The sequence below is a fragment of the Xiphophorus hellerii genome, chromosome 17, assembly GCF_003331165.1.
Source record: "Xiphophorus hellerii strain 12219 chromosome 17, Xiphophorus_hellerii-4.1, whole genome shotgun sequence".
In the NCBI taxonomy this organism is placed as follows: domain Eukaryota; kingdom Metazoa; phylum Chordata; class Actinopteri; order Cyprinodontiformes; family Poeciliidae; genus Xiphophorus; species Xiphophorus hellerii.
In genome coordinates, this window is record NC_045688.1 from 19,743,836 (window position 1) to 19,763,942 (window position 20,107).

The 20,107-nt window shown below is 37.9% G+C and overlaps 2 protein-coding genes across 2 annotated transcripts in view; both read left to right on the plus strand.

Annotated features, from left to right (window-relative positions):
- The first annotated feature begins 2,962 nt into the window (after positions 1-2,962).
- b2m (beta-2-microglobulin) lies at positions 2,963-6,290 on the plus strand. The gene is made up of 4 exons (XM_032589421.1): positions 2,963-3,145; positions 3,897-4,169; positions 5,495-5,526; positions 5,915-6,290. Exons 1-3 carry the CDS (start codon positions 3,082-3,084, stop codon positions 5,506-5,508), a joined length of 351 nt encoding a protein of 116 aa, XP_032445312.1. The 5' UTR covers positions 2,963-3,081; the 3' UTR covers positions 5,509-5,526; positions 5,915-6,290.
- Positions 6,291-11,150: 4,860 nt separating this feature from the next.
- LOC116736776 (metallophosphoesterase domain-containing protein 1-like) overlaps positions 11,151-20,107 on the plus strand; it is a 77,111-nt gene continuing 68,154 nt past the window's right edge. The window contains exon 1 of the mRNA XM_032589524.1: positions 11,151-11,538. The gene's annotated coding sequence lies outside the window, so the exon portion shown is untranslated. The remainder of the gene's footprint in view (positions 11,539-20,107) is intronic.

A 20,107-nucleotide genomic window follows, 5' to 3' on the forward strand; every position in this document is an offset into this window, starting at 1 on the left:
CAGCTGCTCTGTGCTTTCATACAGACATGGAATAATGCAGATTGCAAAAATGACCACAAGGTGTCGCACTTTGAAGGTTCTTCTGAGCAGGTTTGAGAGTTGGGCAGGGTGAGCAGGATATGATGCTGGAACACATTCAGATAAAAATGAAAGTAAAGTTCTGGTCAGGCTGTTTGTGGCCTTCATCAACTGTGATCACACTGAGATGGAAACAATTGTTTCTGCATTTTATATGAAATAATTAGTACTAAAAGTGGTTCTCTGGCTGGAAAAAAGTGATGAGAAGAAACACTGCAGCAGTGTGCAATCAAATGACATGCTCTCGTCAGAGTTACATAATTGTATCTCCTTGAAGAAACCATTCACATTTATCGTAAAATAAACTGATGCAGCTATCACAAAACAATGTTTCTGTATGAGCTAATGCATTGGAAATGCCCCATTTAGGTAAAAATAAAAAGAGCTTTTTTAAAAAAAAATGTATCCAGCATCTACACTAGATCCTGTATCTTATGTGTCACATCTAAAGAAAAGTTTTTACCCAACTTTCTCATATTTTGGGTTGCTGATGAGAGAAGGCCACTCCAGGCGTTCTTCTAGGTCAGATGATGATGTTAAACCAGATTTGTTCTTAAACTGGGTCCAGGTCAGATTCCAGTGGAATTACAGACGCACCTGTTTTTTTTTGTTTGCTTTTGTTTATTTTTTGTTAAAGCTATTACAGATCACAATATAGTGTTGGTATTAAATTATACTTTAAATCACTTTCTAGTCAATCGACCCAATTAAATCATTTTACTCTGGAGACATGTTCACTCAGTCGCACACGTCTACACAGATACAGACAACTTGGGGTTAAGTGCCTTGCACGGGGGCACGTCGACGTGCCACGAAGAAAAGCTGCAATTGAACCCACAACTTTTCAGGATGCGAGTCCTACCCTCTAAGCCCAAGTTTCCCCCAAACAAATCTGAGCTAGCTTGTAGTACTCCAGTGGACCCCGCCTATTTGTTCAGTATTTCTACACAATGCTGCTTGACTTGCTGTTGGCTGGTGAGGTTTAATCCTCAACATGGCCGTCATCTTCGAGTCCCGACCCGATGACCTTTGCCCTATGTCTTCTCTCTCTTTCAGAACTTGCTTTCCTGTGTGACCACTCTCAAATAAAGGCCTCTAAAGCCAATAAAACCTAAAAAAAAAACACCTGAAAATTGAAAGATGAGTTGTTAAATTTGTATTTTGACATGCGACATGTCTCCTAGACCTACATGTATTAAAAGACAATCGAAACTAAATTAGACATTTTATTATATAAAACCAAACGAGTGGAAATCCCCAAACGTTCCTGAGTTTGTGCCAAACCCAGGCCTGTAAAAGTGGTGCAGAAGCTCCGCCCAGTCAGATGGAGCAGTGAGAGGGTGTTCATCCAGATTAGACACCATCATGTTTGAGCCAATGACATCATCGCAGTGTTCTGAGTTTAGACAGAAAGTGAAACTTTGTGGCAGAGTTTGATCCTTCATTGTTTTTGCTATCTTTGTGAAATCTAAATCTGAGCAACACAAAGGTTTAGCATTCTTTTATTTTGTTTTTTTAAAAAAGGGATCATTCTCTTTCTCAATTCCATTTTATTTCTTTCCTTAAGCTCTTCATACGTTAGCTTGTACCATACTGGCTCTGTTTTTTTATTTATTTTTTTAGCAAATGAGGCGTTAAACAACAAAGGGGTATAATTCTAGTTGATCATGAGGCCCATAGTGTAAAGTTCTGTCCTACAGTACCAATGATGCTAAAAATCATAGCATAATCAGCGCTGCATGTCCTCCAGGTCAAAACAAGAGCAACTCACAGCTTGTCAGGGACACCAACAGGTTTCCATCAGTGGTTGGGTAGAGATAGCACCAGCTCTTCCACATGTGGATAAAATGATCTACTCACTGTTTCACGTGTGAACTGTTTTTGGTTTTAGGAACTTAGTTTCTGTAGAAACGTTGGCTGCACTCCTGGATAATTTGGTTTGCTTATCACGTCCTGTATACAAACCGTTTCTGCTTTTCATTTAATAGCTGTGATTTAGTTTTTCTATTCTATGCTGACTGCTTTCTTTTGGAAGAGCCAGAGTGGAAGAACCTCAGTGCTGGTTCTGCTGGACCCCAGTGCAGCCTTTCACTCTGCTGACCATGACACTAAGTGAGCTGAAAGGACTCTGGTCAGGCACTCAGTTGGTTTGAATCTGAGGATAAAACAAAGTGTGAAGATTTGTAGCTACTGACAGCAGATAGTTCAGGCCTTCATTCTTCATCTCTTTTAAGTGGACTTTCTCTTCATGCCATCCTCGTCCCTTTGGCTTTGCTATAACACCACTGCCAGTCCTCTGACAGCTTACCAACTTATTGGCATATTTCTTCTGATTAACAGCCTTTTCATACATATGTGATGTTTTCATACTCCATGAAGACAATGTGGTCTACAGCTAATCAATTATTGTGCCTTTGTCTGTTATGTATTCATTTATTGCCTTTTTATTATTATTATGAATGAGGCTATTACTTTGCTGAGTATAATGTATACACAGAAGTTGAATCTTTATTTTAAAACTCTTTATCTTTGCTGGGGAGTTAATTGGAACTGGAAATACTGGGTTACTGGGAGGATGGGGTTTATGGAACCAGTTACCAGAGAAAAGGAAGTTTTGGTAATATCCAAAAAAGAACACATTAAGCCTACCGTTTCCTTTTTTGAAAACAAAGGAACTCAATTACAACTTTCACACTGTAAGAGAAAACCCCAAAAGGTTTAGTTTTTATGTTCATTGTCTGGAGAATTCAGAACACGGAAACACCTAACCCGTTTACCAAAACTCGTCTCAGCCTACAGTTAACGCAAACGTGTTTGGTCATATTTTACCTGGTAACGTCAGGATATAAAATTCCTGATTGGTTAAGGTCACAGAGTGGGCGGGATTTGATGTGTATTCAACCCGAGGCTGAAGCACTTTCTGTTTATTGATCAGAGGACGGAGAAAGAGCCGGTTCTGTTCCAAACCTTCCGCCACCCGAAGAAGAAGAAAGTGAAGTAAAAATGAAGCTGCTGCTGTGTCTCGCAGCTCTGGTTGCTGTTTTCTGCGCAGTGAGCTGCAAAACTTGTAAGTAGCAAAATCTTCTGTTTAATTCTGCCAGGATAGAATAAAACAGTGTGATATTCTTCATCACACTGAAGAATATCAGAAACATTTCCTATTTACAGGATTGATCTTCTGACGCTGTCAACAGTTTCGTGTTCTGTTCAGTAACAACGTTTTAGGCGACACCATTGGTGTCTTTTTGTTGATTTGATCTTGATGAGGCCTCGATATAGACGCAGTTGTAATTGACATTATATATATACATAATTAATATATATGTACAGAATATGTTTTTCTTTTAGTTAATTCTCCCGAAAGCTTCAATGTTGGCGGGAATTGAAGTCAAGGACAAATATGAAGCATAAAATAATTATAGAAAAAGCTTGATCTGAGTTTAGTTTCGATTTTCCCACATTGCAGACTGTTGAATATCTCCCCCTACTGGCGACAGTGTGAAGTAATTTTCAAATTGTCTTTCTTTTCTACCGTTGCTTCTCTGCGCCAAATTATTTATCTTCTGTGAACACGTGAAGGTTTAATGTCTGAACTGTCATAGAAACACTAGTTTGATGTTTAAGCGAAATAAAAGTAAAGATTTTGAGGATCTCTGGTTGTATTGAGAACTTATTTTATATGTTAGCAGTCTGACGAAGCTTTTTCATTATCTCAAAGTCTAAATTGAGACACTGAGAAGGAATTATTTGCAGAAGAAATGTGAATAATTACCATAATCCTGTGAAATGACGACCGTTTTTTGCCCTGTTGCCTCCAGCTCCACCCAAGGTTCTGATCTACAGCCGTAACCCTGGAGAGTTCGGGAAAGAAAACTCTCTGATTTGCCATGTGAGCAACTTCCACCCCCCTGACATCACCATTGACCTCCTGTGTGATGGCACAACACTCCCCAACCCTGTGCAGACCGACCTGGCCTTCAAACAGGACTGGCACTTCCACCTGACCAAGAGCGCCACCTTCACTCCAGTATCTGGCAAAACATGCATCTGCAGAGTTAATCATGCGGGAACATCCAGAGACTACAATTGGGGTGAGTTGGTCATTTAAAATCTTTCTGGAATAGATATTTTTTTGAATCAGAACCAAAGTCCAGGAATTCCCCTCAGTCTGAATTTGGCTTAATCCGTTTTGCTTTCGATTTCCCTCCCTGTGACATGCCTGGTCATATGACTGCAGCCAACAGAAACCTGCTGGGAGAACAATGGTTTCATAAAAACAATCATTTAAACCTGTGGAAATGTACCCACATATTGTTATATCTAATTCATTAAACCTCTATGATAAAAGTATGACCATTAGTGACGGGGCTTATGGCTCTTCAGGATCAGTTCACTTCAAAGAGCTGTTTAAAGTTTCCAGTTTTGAAAATGTAAATTTTTCAAATAACAAACCGTCTTATCCATAATATAGTTTTATTTTAATTGCTTTTGGAGATAAAGTTCACAAAAAAGTTGAATCATCTGTAAATAACCAAAGTATGTTCTTATAGATTATAGTATATATTTTCATAAAACATAAAATTTCAAAATATACTTGTTAAATACCCGTGTAGCTTTTTAAATCAATGTTGTGTGTATTTATAATGTTTTAGTCCTTTTTGTAATATTGAAACAAAATTTAAAAAAATGTAACAGAAAGTAGAAGGAAAAAGTTGACTACAGATGCAGTGGCAGAAAACACAAATCCTCCTCTGGACTATTAAATATAAGAATTAATGTGACTATACACATTAACCAAAGAGCAACAAGGAAGAATAAACCAGGGAGAAGGGAGCGTCCTCATCCTCTCTCCTGCTGCATGAAGCCTGTCAGTGTAGCCCCCAGCTAGTGCAGAGCCGCCATGACACGAAGAAAACAAACCCAGACTGTGTGCTCATAAACCAGAACTCTCCTCTGTTTTATTTATTTGCTGATTAAATACATATATTTTTCATTAAATATTATAAGAGCTGCTGCAGTCTGCACAGAGCATTGTTAGCAAGTTAAGTTATGATAATAAACAAAGAACAGCTCTCAGTCAGACCTGCCGTTCTTAGTAAAGAGCTGTTAAAAGAGTCGGATTGTTCGTGAATGTCACATCACTGATGACGATATCTAAATGATATCTACAGAACCTGCAGAGCAACGTTTCCGGCTTTTATTTTTTTCAATATTTGTTGCTGTTGTGCTCAACTTTGAAATAAATGAAAATGGTTCAGGTGTACAATCACCATGTCAGAAAACCAAAAATGTTTTGCTGAAAAGTATTGTCCCCAGTAGAACATTCTGGGAAATATATATATTTTTTCCCCAAACATCAATCTGGACTCTCAGAAAGTCCTCAGATGAGTAACAGTTGCTGTGTTGTGTTTTACAGAGCCCAACATGTAACTGCAGAAACCCAGGCAGGTAAGTTTCCTCATGTTCCTGCTGTCAGAACCGATGAGCCACAGTACAATTATCATATAGATAAAGTTAATTACTATATACTTGTTAAATAGTAACAATAATAGCTATTATTACATTATCACCAACGTTTTCCTCACTGAGAAATTCTGTTTATTCATATTTGATATTTGTAAGTTTGGTAAAATTGTGTTCCAACACGTTTTGGCTATCTTCAAGGTCAGATTACTTTTGATTGATTACTTTTCAAAACTTTTCTAATGCTTTTTTTTTTAAATGTTGAAGCTGAAAACAACATAGAAGTAGATCAGAAACAGTTTTTATCTTGACTGCACTTTGGCTCCTCAGCAGCAAGATCATCTCTTATTAATGCTGTCATGTTTCTTTTCAGAATATCTTCTGCTGCAGAATCATGTGTTCACCATCCCATCAATCAACAGCATCAGTTTTCTTCAGTTTGCCTCTCACTGTTTATTGAACAATAGTTGGGTAGAAGGTGGTGGGTCATTTTCAGTCTTGTTTTTGTTGATACAAACTTTCCTACAACATATACACCAGGTGGTAATTTAAGTGTGCTGTTTTTAATTTCTTGCTTTTCATCCTGTAAATGATTGTATCCATGTTTGATATGTAAACACTCTTAAGTGAAACTTTTTATTTCACAATTGGCCAAATTGTCTGAGAGGTTTTTCTATTTTTCTTATTGATTTATGGCTTAAGGTGATTGTCGGCAGCATGTACTAAATAAAAGCCTCTTAGTAAAACTTCTTTTCTGTCATTAATTAAGAAACATTACAATAGTTACAAAATTATAGCTTACTATAAAACAAAATACAAATAAACTGTGGCTTTATTTCATCCCAAAGGGAACATATGTCATAACTCAATGTTAGTCAAATATCTTCAAAGAATTTTGTCAGTGTGAATTTATTCATAAAGTACTTTAAAAGCAGCTGTTAAGTTCACCAACATGCTGTACAGTAATTCCTACAATTATGGATGCTGAAGGAGGGAGGATCTCCAGTAGCAGTCAGTCTTCCAATGAATGTGAAGAGTCTTCTGACTGAAGACTGCTGCTGTCTTGACAGTCATGACATGCTAACAGCAGAGCTGGTCTTCCACAATAACACATCCAGGGTGACTCCATCAGTTGTTGGCGGCTCTGCTGATCCATCTCCTTTGCTTCTGCTGCTCTTCAGGTTTCTGTCTGAACGTTTGGTCAGAGCTGGGCAGAGAGATGTTGAAGTTGGGGATCGGATCCTCATCTGTTGTAATGGATGGAAGAGTTTGAACTTCCTCCTCCTCTCTGCTCCATGCAGATTCTGTTTTAACTTCTCTGGGATGTGGGGTCAGAGTTCAGATGTCAGTTAAGCTTTTGAGAACTTAATTAAATGCCACACTATGACAGCTGTGTCTCACTGTGTATGTAAATGTCTGGTTTCAGTTGTACTTAAATACTACAAACTCACTAAATAATGTTAAAGCATACGACTACCTGGGTTAACTGGACTGACTCTGTTTTAGCTTCGTCTTGACCCCACAGTCTGTAGTTTGTCTCGGACTGACAGAGGGAGTCTCTGTCAGTGAGGCAGAGTTACAGCCTGAATCGTACGGTAACCGCTCCGATGTTCTGCTGTAACTCATTCAGCATGTTTGACTCAGAGCAGAAATCTCCTCCATGATGCTTCCAGGCATATATTACATTACACATACTTTGAAGAGTAGGCATCATCTTTTCTGTCTCCACAGTCCAAAAGATGATTTGTCCTCAGTAACATGGAGTTCATTCTTATCATTCATGATTCAGCAGTCCGGTGGAAAGTAAACAGTTATGAAAAGGTTTCATATTTTAGTTGTATTTCATAAACTGTGAATGCGTCTCAGGACATGGAATCATCTTTTATTAAGGTTTTATTGGCTCTAGTGGCCTTTATCTGAGAGTTGTCAGACAGGAAAGTGGGTAAAGAGAAAGAGAGGGGGGTCAAAGGTCATCAGGCCAGGACTCAAACCTGTGACGTTGGGGTTGAGGACTAGTCTTCCATATGTTGTGCGTTACCGGTGTTCCACCGCAGCGCCCAGACATGAAGTCATCTTAAAGTCTAGTTTATTTCAGTAACTCAATTCAAGAGGCGAAACACATTATACAGACTAATATATCTCTAGCATTTATTTTTTTGTTCAATTTGATGATTGTGCCTTACTTCTGATGAAAAACCTGTTGGAAAATTAGAATATTAATAAAAAAAACATTTTTTTAAATGCAGAAGTGTTATGTCTTACTGACCTGACAGTTTCCTCTAACAGGCCATCAAACTCGTTTTCATTTTAGTCCAAATCAAGATCATGAATATCCTCAAAGTTCCTGTTATGGCAGAACATATTAATAAAGCTACTCATTAACAAATGGTTCAAATATTGTAGAAGACTCTACATTTGAAATTTAAATAATATTGAGCACATTTTTTACATTGATGTAATCATATTTAAGCACTGTTACGACCCGTCTAGGGGTGGCCAGATCATAACATGAAAGGTCCCTCCTCGTCCCATCCCAAACAGCCAACACATACAAAGTTAAACATTTTACAGTGATATTTATTAAAAAATATATATGTATTTGATTTAGATATGACAGAAAATGGAGCATATAACTTCAGAATGAGCTAATGCCAAAACAACAAACAAAAGAAACTATCTAAATAATAATCAACTTACCTAACTGAAAATAAATAAACCAAATGACAAAACTTACCTCCCTAACTAAAAAAACAGGAAAGAACTAAGGTAACATAAATGGCAGCTCACTCCTACAAACTCCAAACCAAGAGGTTTAACAAACAAAAAAACAAACAGTGTTGCCGGTTGAGATGAGCAGAGGAGGGATCCTTCAGGAAGTCCACGTCAGCAGCTTTTATACTCGTCACATCCGGGAAGCCACCAATCGGACGTCCCCCGTCGTCCTCCAGGCACCAATCAAAAACAAGTACCTGCACACTTATTTACATAATCAAATTGAACGACCCCAGTCGTAACAAGCACATAACTGTCATGTTTGTAGTTCCTTCTCATGTGGCCCTTTAGCCCATCCAAGCTTATTGCAGGTCACAGCGCCCATGTCTGCCAGGTTCCAAGCACCAAAAGGTTTTCATTCATGATTAATAAAACTTTCTCATTGCAGTTTTTTTTTAGTGTGTGAGTCTCTTCAGGGTGAATTAAAAACTCCTTTACGCTGCATGTGACAGACTGATTGATAACTGAGTCTCAGTAATGGGTTCAGTGCTCAAGAATAATGCAACATGTCAGAAAAGAAGTCCAGTCAAAGTATCAAGTGAACACACCAACTGTCAAGGTCAGTCAGGGTGATCACCTCTACAGAAGGAAACGTTTTGGCAACTCTGGAGCAAACAGCTGTGTCAGCACTCTGAGAGAAATATTGCAGCAACAGTCTTAGAAGAGCAACTGCTGGCAATTGTCAGTCTGGGAAGGCTTTTAGTAATTTCCCCGAATTTAAAGAATTAAATTATAAATTGAAACTTGCCAATCTTTCCAGGACTGTGTGGATGGAAAATCTGATTTGTCAAGCTGTGCCTCTGTACTTTGTTGAGGAAGGATCATAGTAGAGTGTTTGCTGCAGGGCACAGCTGGACGTCCCAGCAACTTCCTCCCACACTTAGAACAATAATTTAAAGACCAAATAGAGATATGATTGAATATTTATTACAAAGTACCATAGTCAAATGCAACCGACTTTTTTCTTTTTTAGGTTTCCTACAAAAAACAAAACAAAATCTGAATCAAGTATAAATGAAATGAGAGAGTTGACCAAATGAACAGGGATCAGTTTTATGCGGGAGGAAGTGAAGCAGGATGAAGGAGCTTTAGATCTTGCATAATTCATCTCCAAATGTCAGTTCTGCATCTTTCCAAACAAGTTTATGTTTTTAGAGTTTCCATTATGTCCACCAGATGGCACTCTCGTCCTGGCGCCTGATGCAGACCACTTCCATTCTGAAGGTGCTTGTTATGGGAGCGTGGCGTTGAGCTTCAGATTGGGCTCTCCTTATTGAGCTCATTACATTACCAGCTGCTTGACCTGCTGGTCGATGGAGCAGAGGAGGTGATGTACTGTAATTGTGTGATTTGGCTGATTATTCCTGTAGCTGTTCAGAAACGCTTTCGCTTCAGACTCGGTGTTTCCATCTGAGCTCAGAATAAAATTATTTTTAACTCGTTCTGCAAAAAACTAACTACCATCCGATAGGAGAATGCACAACAGTAATTATTAAATCTTACTGTAAAAAACTTGTTGCATTGATTGAAAGTCCATGCGCTTAGATTTTGAATTTTTGAAGTTTAAACTTCAAATACATATATGTATATACACATGTATATACCGAATATATAGTTCATTTTCAGGATTCTGGCTTGCAGTTAATGTGAACCCAATATTCAGTTTATCTGAAACTTACAATATTACATCAGACAAGCCTGCTCTGTTAATGATTTATTCACCACAAAAACGGAAACTAAACTTGTTCTAAAATGCCGGTGTGACAGTTTTGGTATCAGAAAGCTATGTGAAGCGAGCCGTGTCAGTTGCATTTATAAACGTTTACTGTAAAAAGTAAATTATGTAAACCAAAGTGCAGAATGCTTTTACATCCAGCAATGACTGGAAATTGGTGGTTTTCATTTCCCTTTTTTCAGTAGAGCATTAAAATTCATGGGCAGGTATTTATGTGCTTCATGTACACCGTTAGAATACCAGATGAAAAATATATTTCATGTTCACTTAATATGACTCCTCAGTTGCTGTGTGAAATGACTGGATCAAGCAACACAACAGCATAATATTTCAGAATGCAGTACAGATGCGATGGAATGAAAGCATCCTAATCCAACCAGTTCTGGATTATAAAGTTACTGAATTCTAACCTGAGGTGAAAAACCCAAACAGCAGAACACCATTATTTATTAGTCAAAGTGAAAACATGAAACTAAAATATCTACAAATTGTGTGACTTAGTGATAAAGTTCCTGAAATTAACTGACTTAAAAAATGGCGAATAGGCAAATTCTCCACCAATAATTTTGATTTATATTCCACAAAAAAAATAACCAAACAGATGAATGGTGGTCTACTGCATTCATGTTGTGTTTGTGGCTCAGTGGGAAAAGTGGACAAGGAGCTTTTAATGCCCCATGTTCAGGCATGCTGCCTGTCAGAGCTGTGTGTGAGGGCGTGTGGGCGTGTGTGTGTGTGTGAATGTGTTTCCACTGTGGAGAAGCATGACCAGTGTCAGTGCATTGAGTGGATGGTAACTAGATCTGAACCAAATGACTTGAACATATTGAGGGGAAACATGCGTGATTGTCGCTACATGCTGGTCCAGGAGAAACTGATGCTGCAGGTTAGTGACAAACATTTTAATCTACTTTCAATCATTAATTGAGCTTATCGGGTCAATTGGAATGAACTGAAATGATTTTTTTATCACGTGCCTTGAGAAGTGAATTGGTGTTCTATAACTGAGTCCGTCTGTTCTGCATGACTCCATATACAACTGATGGAGTTCAGATTGAAACCCAGTTATTTCCCATGTGTCCCTCTATGACGGACACGTCCCGATGGGAATCTGTGGGACAGCATCGTAAGGAACTCGGACAGAGACCGGGTGAAAATGTCCAAATATCCCAGTAGTAATGTTGGTGTTGCCCTCTGTCTTCCTCTCTGTGTCTGTTGGATGAACTTAAGGACTTGTGCTGAGTTCTGTGGAGCTGCCGCGGTCTGTCCTTTCTCCTCCTCCTGCCCCTCTTCCTCCTCCTCTCCCTCCTCCTGCACCTCTTTATTGTGCAGCTAAATCCGTGGCGGATATCCCTTTAACAGGCAGAGGCAGACAGTAGCAGCAGAGAGGAAGCAGCTCTCTCCTCCTTCAAACTGACCAGCGCGTCTTTCTGGCTCCTTCCGGCCGGCGCGGACCAGAGCATCCAGTCTGCAGCTCTCCTCCACAAGCGGTACGTTTCTTCAGCATCTTCCTCGCCGTGTGTAAGCCCAGCCATGTGAGCAGCTCCGTGTCTCACGCTGTGGAGATGTTGCGCTCCGTGTCCGTGTTTTATTCACGTGTCTTTGTGGGATTCTGCGCTGGACTTGTTCGCTTTTCATGTGCAATATGTAAACGCATCTAAAGCTCGGATGTGTCAGATTTTGTTCCGAACGCTGTCCAGTCCGGTCCGTTACGTGCCAAGCACAAAGACGACAGTTGGTGGGACCAAATGGTTGGAAAGTTGAAATCTAGATGAGTGAACGGCTGTGGAGGCAGGGATCTGCTGCAAAGTGAGCAGGAAGGTGATCTTTGACTAGACCAGTTCTCAAGTTGTGTTTGAACTCTGCAGGGGAAGCAATACTGAGAGGTAACTGAGAGGAGCAGAATTAGATGAGACCTGAGATAAAAAAAAGAACTACAAGTCTATTTAGAATAAATACAGGTGTGTGTATTAAACAGAGATCATTTTAAAATGTGCAGTTTCTCTGACATTACTTAGAGATGTTTTAGTAAAATAGCAATTTCTGTTTAATTTGATGAAAAATTAATGATTAAATAATTTCAAATATTTATTTTGAATATGACTTCAAATAATGCAAAGAGAGCAGGCTGATATTCAGTTTTTAAAACACACCAGTCATGTTTCAGAAATCAGTGTGTGGAGGAATAATCCAGATTTTCATCCTCTTCTCTCCTGATCGCTCAGCAGATCCATCCATAATAGATGTAGAAAATGTTGGAAGTAATCTCATTATTTTTCCAGAACTGGACTTCAGGATTTTTTCCACTTTGGATATTTGGTTCTTTTTAGTCTATTTATTTAATTTTATAAATATATTGTCATTTTCTAACTGTTCCATGTAGAGTTACTGCTCTTGATTTATTTTATTTTATTTTTCTTTTGTGTACGCATGTATTAGGAAAAAGTGATCAACCAGAAACAACATACATTATTATTTAATTCAACTGATATACAAGTTAAGATTTGAAATGTTGAGAAACTCGTAACAAAGAGAAGCAGCAACTCTGATGAGTTTTTTACTGACAGTTTACTCAGAGGAAATATGCAAACCGATAGGATGAAAACAGGGCAGAATATGAAATATTATACAAATGATTTAAAACATTTACAAGAAGTGAAAAATAAAAGCATCAAATCGAACAGATCAAGGAAGAAAGGAGTTCTGACCAGAACTGGACTTACATCCGAGACAGTCAGACAAATTAGAAAACTTGTAATCTGGCCTTTTTGTACTCAGTCAGTGTAATAATCCCAATATAAAACTTACAAATCTAAAATTATTCTCGAAAACATTTGCAACTAATAAAAATACCCATCAGTTTCAGCTGTGAAATTACTTAATCTGTGAAAAAAATGATCACACTTATTTCTTTAGATGATAAAAATGTGTATTTTCAAGAAAAAAAACAGCAAACCACTGTTATGTTTGATCAGAATCCATCGAAATATAATTACCACTGACACTTAAAAGTAAACAGACATTTTGTGAATATTAGTAGATATTTAATTTAACAGTTCTGCAATATGAACTGAATATGAATATGAATATATCCTTTCCTATATATATATATATATATATATATATATATATATATATATATATATATATATATATATATATATATATATATATATATTTATATATATATATATATATATATATATATATATATATATATATATATATATATATATATATATATATATATATATAAAAGCATATAGACACTGACTTCAAAAATTAAAATTGTGACATATTGCAGAAGGTATTGGATATTGGAGCTGATCAAAGAAATGAACTCATTTGTCTGACAGCAGTGAGAACACAGAGGAAGTGTGGATCAGAGTTCTGAATCAAACAGCAGCCGAGCGTAAAACAAAGAGAAGATTAGTTCTTTCATTAATTAGGCGCTGCAGGACTCTGCCAAAAACACACACATTCTTGTTTCCTTCAATTCAAGGAACTATTTAAAGGAGAAAAATTAAAGAACACGCAGAACTAAAAAGTCAAGCAGTGAAAATAAATCTAACTGAATAACTGCATGATAGTAGATGGGATAAAGATCCACATCCATGTTGCCAAACCCGGCTGGCAATGCAGCCGCCTTCCTCTCTGCTGGAGAAGGAACGCCGTAGCTTGATGATGTGCAAACAGGAGAAGACGGAAATCAGCTCTTATTATATATTTCTATTAGAAGGACTGCTGCAAATGATGATGAAAAGGAAAGTGTAACTGCCTCGTTTATTGTCAGAGCAGCACTGTCAGTCAACTTTACCAGCTTAGTTTTTTTCTCAGGTCTTCTACAGCACAGTTCTGTTTCAAACCTACAGGCAGTTTTATTTATTCTGCTGTATTTTTTCTGTTTCGGGAAAATTCTTCCATCATGAATTCAGCAGTTGCCATGTTTTCATTACTTCCATAAAAACAGACCAAAAACACCTGCATTTAACTTATAACTCATTTAGAGTTTGATTCATGGACGCATGTAAAGAATGTGAGAGCAAACAGGTGTGTGTCACATATTGCTGCCATGGTACTGGAAATATTAGCTATTGTTTAGATTAATGTGGGAAGCCTCATTTTATCTGAGGTATTGAAAATAAAAATGAAAATGAGTGTCATCAAGTTTCTGCTGAAGGGAACCCCAGGTTGTTCATTCCACATCAGCAGTCAGCTGGTTACATTAACTACACAAACTGTATCTCTCATGGCTTCTTTATGGTGTCGAGTTCAAAACAGCGTTCCTTTAGAGGGGCAACGGGTGGCGCTCTTCTGATAACCAAACCATCGCTCTGGGTGATTTTTGCTACCAGAAACAGTTTCAAACAGAGCGCTTTGCTTTTATAACTGCACATCTGTTCTGAGTCTGAGGCTTTTTTCAGAATATGTTTCTAAATAATCATCATTGGTGAAGCGATGCCGTCCATGTTGTCTTCCCAGCTCTTTTCTGACTGCATCCCCTTCCACTGGCGGCTGCCATCGTCATTAATGTGCTTTTATTGCTGTCATTTTTATCATGGCTCCATATCGTGGTCTGTTAGTTCAGGCGCATTGCTCCCTCTAACCGGGCAGCTTTTTCACCTTCTATCATTATATTGGTGAGGATAAGGATGGCAGAATCAACCTGACCAGGCATCCTTTCCTTCTGAAAGGAGCTCAGGTTTGCTCTCTCTCCTGTTCTAAGGAATGAAAACAGATCTTTCTGAAATGATGCAGAACCCAATTTTGATCGGTTTAAGATGGAAAATCAGCTGGTCTTCTCTTTTCAAACAGGCAAATTTTATTCATTCAGGTAGAAAAATATAACTTTTGTGAGGGAGATGCGATCACCTCAGCTGTGTTATCACCATGGGAACCTGTGTCTACATAGGAAACAAAGACCAGGGACAAACACAGTGACACAGCTCTGCTATCAGGAAAGACTTGAAGGTATGGATCATCTTATTAGTGTTAAATGTTAATTTAAGAAAATATTTTCGAATGTGTTAAAGAATGAGCGCTCACTCTCTGGATTTCTGGGTCACATTCATCAGACAAATGAAGCTCTTCACAATTCTGATGTGTTAATCCATATTTAAAATCAGAATACAATTTAACTCATTTGTAATTTTTCATTGTGAACTGCATTTCTGATAAATGATCCTGTAATAAAGACGCATTTTCTTTAAACATATCAAGCTGCTAATAATATTAGAGATGTATTGATTTTTATTGCTTGTAGTCATAATTCTCAGCTTCACTCTGCAGATTTTTTAGATCATTTTGGTCACTTCTGAATAATGGGTGTGTAATAAATGGTAAATAGACTGATTCTATATAGGACTCTTCTTGTCACCCTGACCACTCAGAGCATTTCATAATCCAGCCACAATTACATTCATTCACTTAGTCTAGTGCCTTGCCCATGGTCCCATAGACATGACAGGAGGAATCTGGAATCAAACCTACAACCTTCCAACTGTAGGACAACCACTCCATGCACTGAAACACCAGGTGCGCCTAATAACCAGTAAAATATTATGTTCATTTAATGAAGTAAATGTGGTAAAACGTAACCACATTATATGTCAGTGTGGTTTGGAGTCATTCAGCTGATATGATTATGCTTCTTATTTCATCATGTTTGGTTAAAAAAAAAAAAAGACATTTCCTTTAGTATCTGTATGTATTATGTGTGTGTAAAAACACAAATCCACACTGAGAGTTTCTCAGTCGTGCAGCTGATCTGATGACCTGTGTAAGCAGGCACCTTTTCACCCCAGCTCCTCATTCATTTTCCTTCACCAGAAACCACAAGACCACCGTGCCTGGAGAAACTGAAACAGCATCTTAATGAAGCATCTCCAAATTAAAATTATTTTAATTCAGGCAAAACCTCGTAAATTAAATGAAGTAAACTTGTGATTCATTTGCTGTCAAAAATAATTAAAAACACGGCGCCGCGCAATTCGTTTCTGTTACAAAACGTAATTGCCTGAAAGCCGTACTGTTTTATTTAAAAGCTTCATTTTTCAGAGCTGAGATGTGTAGCAGAAAGAAAAAAGATTCAGCTGAATGTGAATGGGAGATAAAAAAGAAGCGGGCTGCGGTGTGGCGGTGGCGCTGCCACCGGCTCCAACGAAACCTTTAACAGAAGGTTTTCTAAAACTCAACATGATGTCTGATGTCCTGAACAGGCTTGGAATGAGAAGTGCAGCAGGGCCGCTGCAGCTTCCGTAGAGGCCAGAGGGGCCCGGGGCTCCGATGGCCACCCAGCTTCCTGCTGGTCACACTATAGCTGTGCTTCCATCCTGTTGTCATGCAAACTTAGAGCAACCTTTTAAAATGTTGTAAAAAATAAAATAAAAATTAATTAAGTGCGTTTCCATGTACATATGATTCAACCAGCCTATGCAAAACGAAACGTGATTTCATCAGATGTTGACGCTATGCATGGCTGTAAAAAAATAAGATGTAGAAAGTTGTAGACATTTTTCTGAGTTTTGTGCACAGACCCACCAAATAGATGGGAAAGTTTGCTGTATCAGAACTTATTTGGCAAATGTGTTTCCATCCTGGCTTTCAGCACATGAACTCTTTTGTAGAAGAGCCAAAAAGCATATGAAACGAGCATAAAAACTCTTTGTGAAATTTAGGAAGCTTTGTTTCTAAGTTTGCTGTTGAAATAAATTTTTTCCAATGTGACACCTCAACATGCACATAATATACACAGTTAGTGGCTCTAGCAGCAAATTCAACATTTTTACTGCTTGATCATTTGGAACAAACAATGCAGAAAAATCCATAATGCATAATAAAAATAAAGTTAGGGTTTCCCCCTGACTTCTCTTTAGCCGACAGGTTTGTTTCAGCTGCGGCTCGGGAGGAAGAGGATTGGTCTGTCTGTCAGCAGCTTCACCATCACGTTATGGCCCTACAGTTTGTGAATGTGTGACCTCGGACCAACTATGTGGGATATGAGGATAATTTTATTGCAAACATACAAATGAGCTCCAAGTTCTTTCACAGAATTGACTGGTTGGGAGAATTTTCCTCTTCAAACTGAAGTTTTAAGCACATTTTAAACTCGGTGCTAAAAGTGTGTGAATGGGTGTGTTTCCAGGTGTTAAAGACATCTTTGTTTTCATGCACTTGCCCGTTTTGAAGCAGACAACCACAGAATAAAACCCCGGCAGCTGAGAGCAGCATGTTGGAGCTGCAGCACCATCCTACTGTAAAAAGAAATCTGGGAAAACTGATGACAGCTTTGGTTTCTCCTCCAGGTTATTTTCTGTTTACAGTCTCTTACTAAAGTATTCACACTCCTAGAACTTTTTCACATTTTGCCCCATTACAGCCTTTGGGTATTTTATTGGGATTTTATGTAACGCTTATGCATCATTGTAAAGGACAAGGAAAAATATTTTCAAAATGATTTTACAATTAAATCCTTTTCATTTGTATTGTCTTTGGCTCCTCTACTATAACACCACTAAATAAAATCATTTGCCTCTAGAAATCACCTAATGAGGAGGCAGAGTCCTGCGTGTAATTTAATCATAAAAGCCCATGTGCATCTCGCTCTTTGAGTTGGTCTGTCATTTAATATCTCAGTAAAATGCTTTAAGGTTTATGGCTTTAAAACAAAAACAGGAAGCAGATCAAAGGGTTTGAATAATTTTTATTCATTCTCATAAATTAGAACTAAAAGCCAAAAGGTCACTCTGACACATAGTAACAATATTATATTGGGACTAGAATTATTTCCACGCAACCCGGAGATGATAACAAAAAGAAACAAACAAATAAATAAATAATTAGAGTAAAAAAACAAGGTAGCAATCAATTGAACCACAGAACTAGGTCTGATACAATAAGCAATAAATCAGTTATGTGATAAATTAAAACTCAATTATCTTTATTTTCATAAAAAATTTATAGTTTTTCTCTCTTTCTACCAAAAACTGCATGATAAAAGTCTTCCGTCTGGTGCTTTTGTCTTAACTACTCCCTTTTTTGAAAAACAATTTTATTTACAAAGACTTCATTTTTCATTTTATTTGTTGTTTTTGTTGTTTTGTCTTTTTATTTTGGGTATTTAAAATCTCTTCCAATTCCAGTGTGAAACCTTCATTAGAATTGAAAGCTTATTGATCTTTTCTTGCATTAATGTGCCATCTCCATTATTTTACTTGAAAATGTAATATTGTTGTAATACAGTATATTGTTGTGATAAACAACAACATTATTATTCATCACAATAACGTCTGGGATTATTTATTAACTTGTTATTGTGGCAGGCCTGCAGAACACTCTTCTTTATTAGAGATATGGAATAATTCAAGTCATTCTAACAGGCATCAAACAGGATTAAATTACAAGAGACAGAGGAAAATCTCTGCTTTCTAGAACTTCAACATACAATAAGGTGAAAACGTTCAGCAAAAAAATGTGAAAATAGAGTAAGATTACGGTATGCATATAATATTTAATTATACAGATGGTGTTACGTTTGAGTCCAAAACTGATTTTCAAAATGACTTAAACCTGGGAGAAGAGTCGACACGGGAGTCTGTAAAAACAAGATTCAGTCGTTCTGAGTCGCGTACGTGATCAAGACAGCTGCATCTGAGCCCAGAGTGTTAGACACTCAGCATCTGCTAATGCATTTCTCTGTCTGACACTAACAGTGTGAGGGACTGTCACTGTCACATTCATGACAACAGAAACACTTTTAAATATGCATGCACAGGCCTTCATGCTCATCCGCTCTGCACAGAATGCACACACACCCTGAAACACATCCACCAGCCATGCTGGGACTCGCCTGTGACAAACAACCGCAGTGTGAAGTGTGAAGTGTGTTTCTGTCTCATCAGTGGGCTGTCAGCGTGTGAGGTTGCAGTGAATGATGAATCGAGATGGCACGCCGACATCGCGCGGCGGTCCAGGTGGACTCCGCCAAGCCGCCTGTCCCCAAATTATCGCCTTCTTCTTACACTGTTGCCATCATTCAGCACCTCTCAGTAGCTGCGCTCTGCTTCCAACAGCCAGTGAAAAATGAGCTGCAGGACTGAATCTGTGTCTTAATAGATGAGGCGCACGCAGACGGGCCTAACACCAGGGACAGGCAGCAAAATCTACCAAATCCTGTTCAGGCTCTAGCTTGTCAAAAGCTGTATTCACAGGAACTAAATGTTGCTGCAGATTCATAACATGTTAGCAAAATATGAAAGCATTCATTAAAACATCTGTAAATATGAAATCATTTGAGAGCTGAACAAATTTCTAGATTTATTTTTCATTCAGTTGGTTGGGTGAAAATGTGGAAGGCTGTGCTTTCTGAGTGACTGAAAATGTAGCTGCTGCTAAAGCTTTTATTTTTTATTTTTCTACATGTACACTGTAATGGAAGACAGCAGCAAAATCCGCTGAATTTAGTTAGATACTTTTCAGTAATATCAGAATGACACTGAGAGCTGATATTACCAAGACACATATTTTTGACCTAACAAACATACTACTATTGATAACATTATTAATATTAATACTAATGTTATTAAATGGGTGGCATAAAATATTTCAATGAACTGACTGTCTTTCTTTTAATCAAGACAAATAAGATTCTGAATAATAACTCAGAAGAGGAGGTCAGTTCAGACACAGAGCACCAGTAGAGTTAGTAGAAAATCAATGTACTTGCCTCAAACACAAGGACTCTGAAGAAAAGTGGTGGTGATAAAGCTTGATGTGATGAGATGACAAAGAAAGCAGAATATTAGAAAAGAATGATAAACTGAAAATCTGACAAATACAGACTGGAACAGCAAAAAGGCTCACAGGTGCAAAACAAGAAAAAGGAAAACAAAAAAAACTGAGGTATCAGAACAATCAAGGAATCTGCAAAGGTATTATTCATCATGTATGCATGTCATATGGAATGAATCACTTCTAGGACATTTCTATGGCAGCTTATCAATGTTCACTGCTGCCAGGGCTGCACAATGTACTGAAAATTTATTGTTATGACAGAATCAT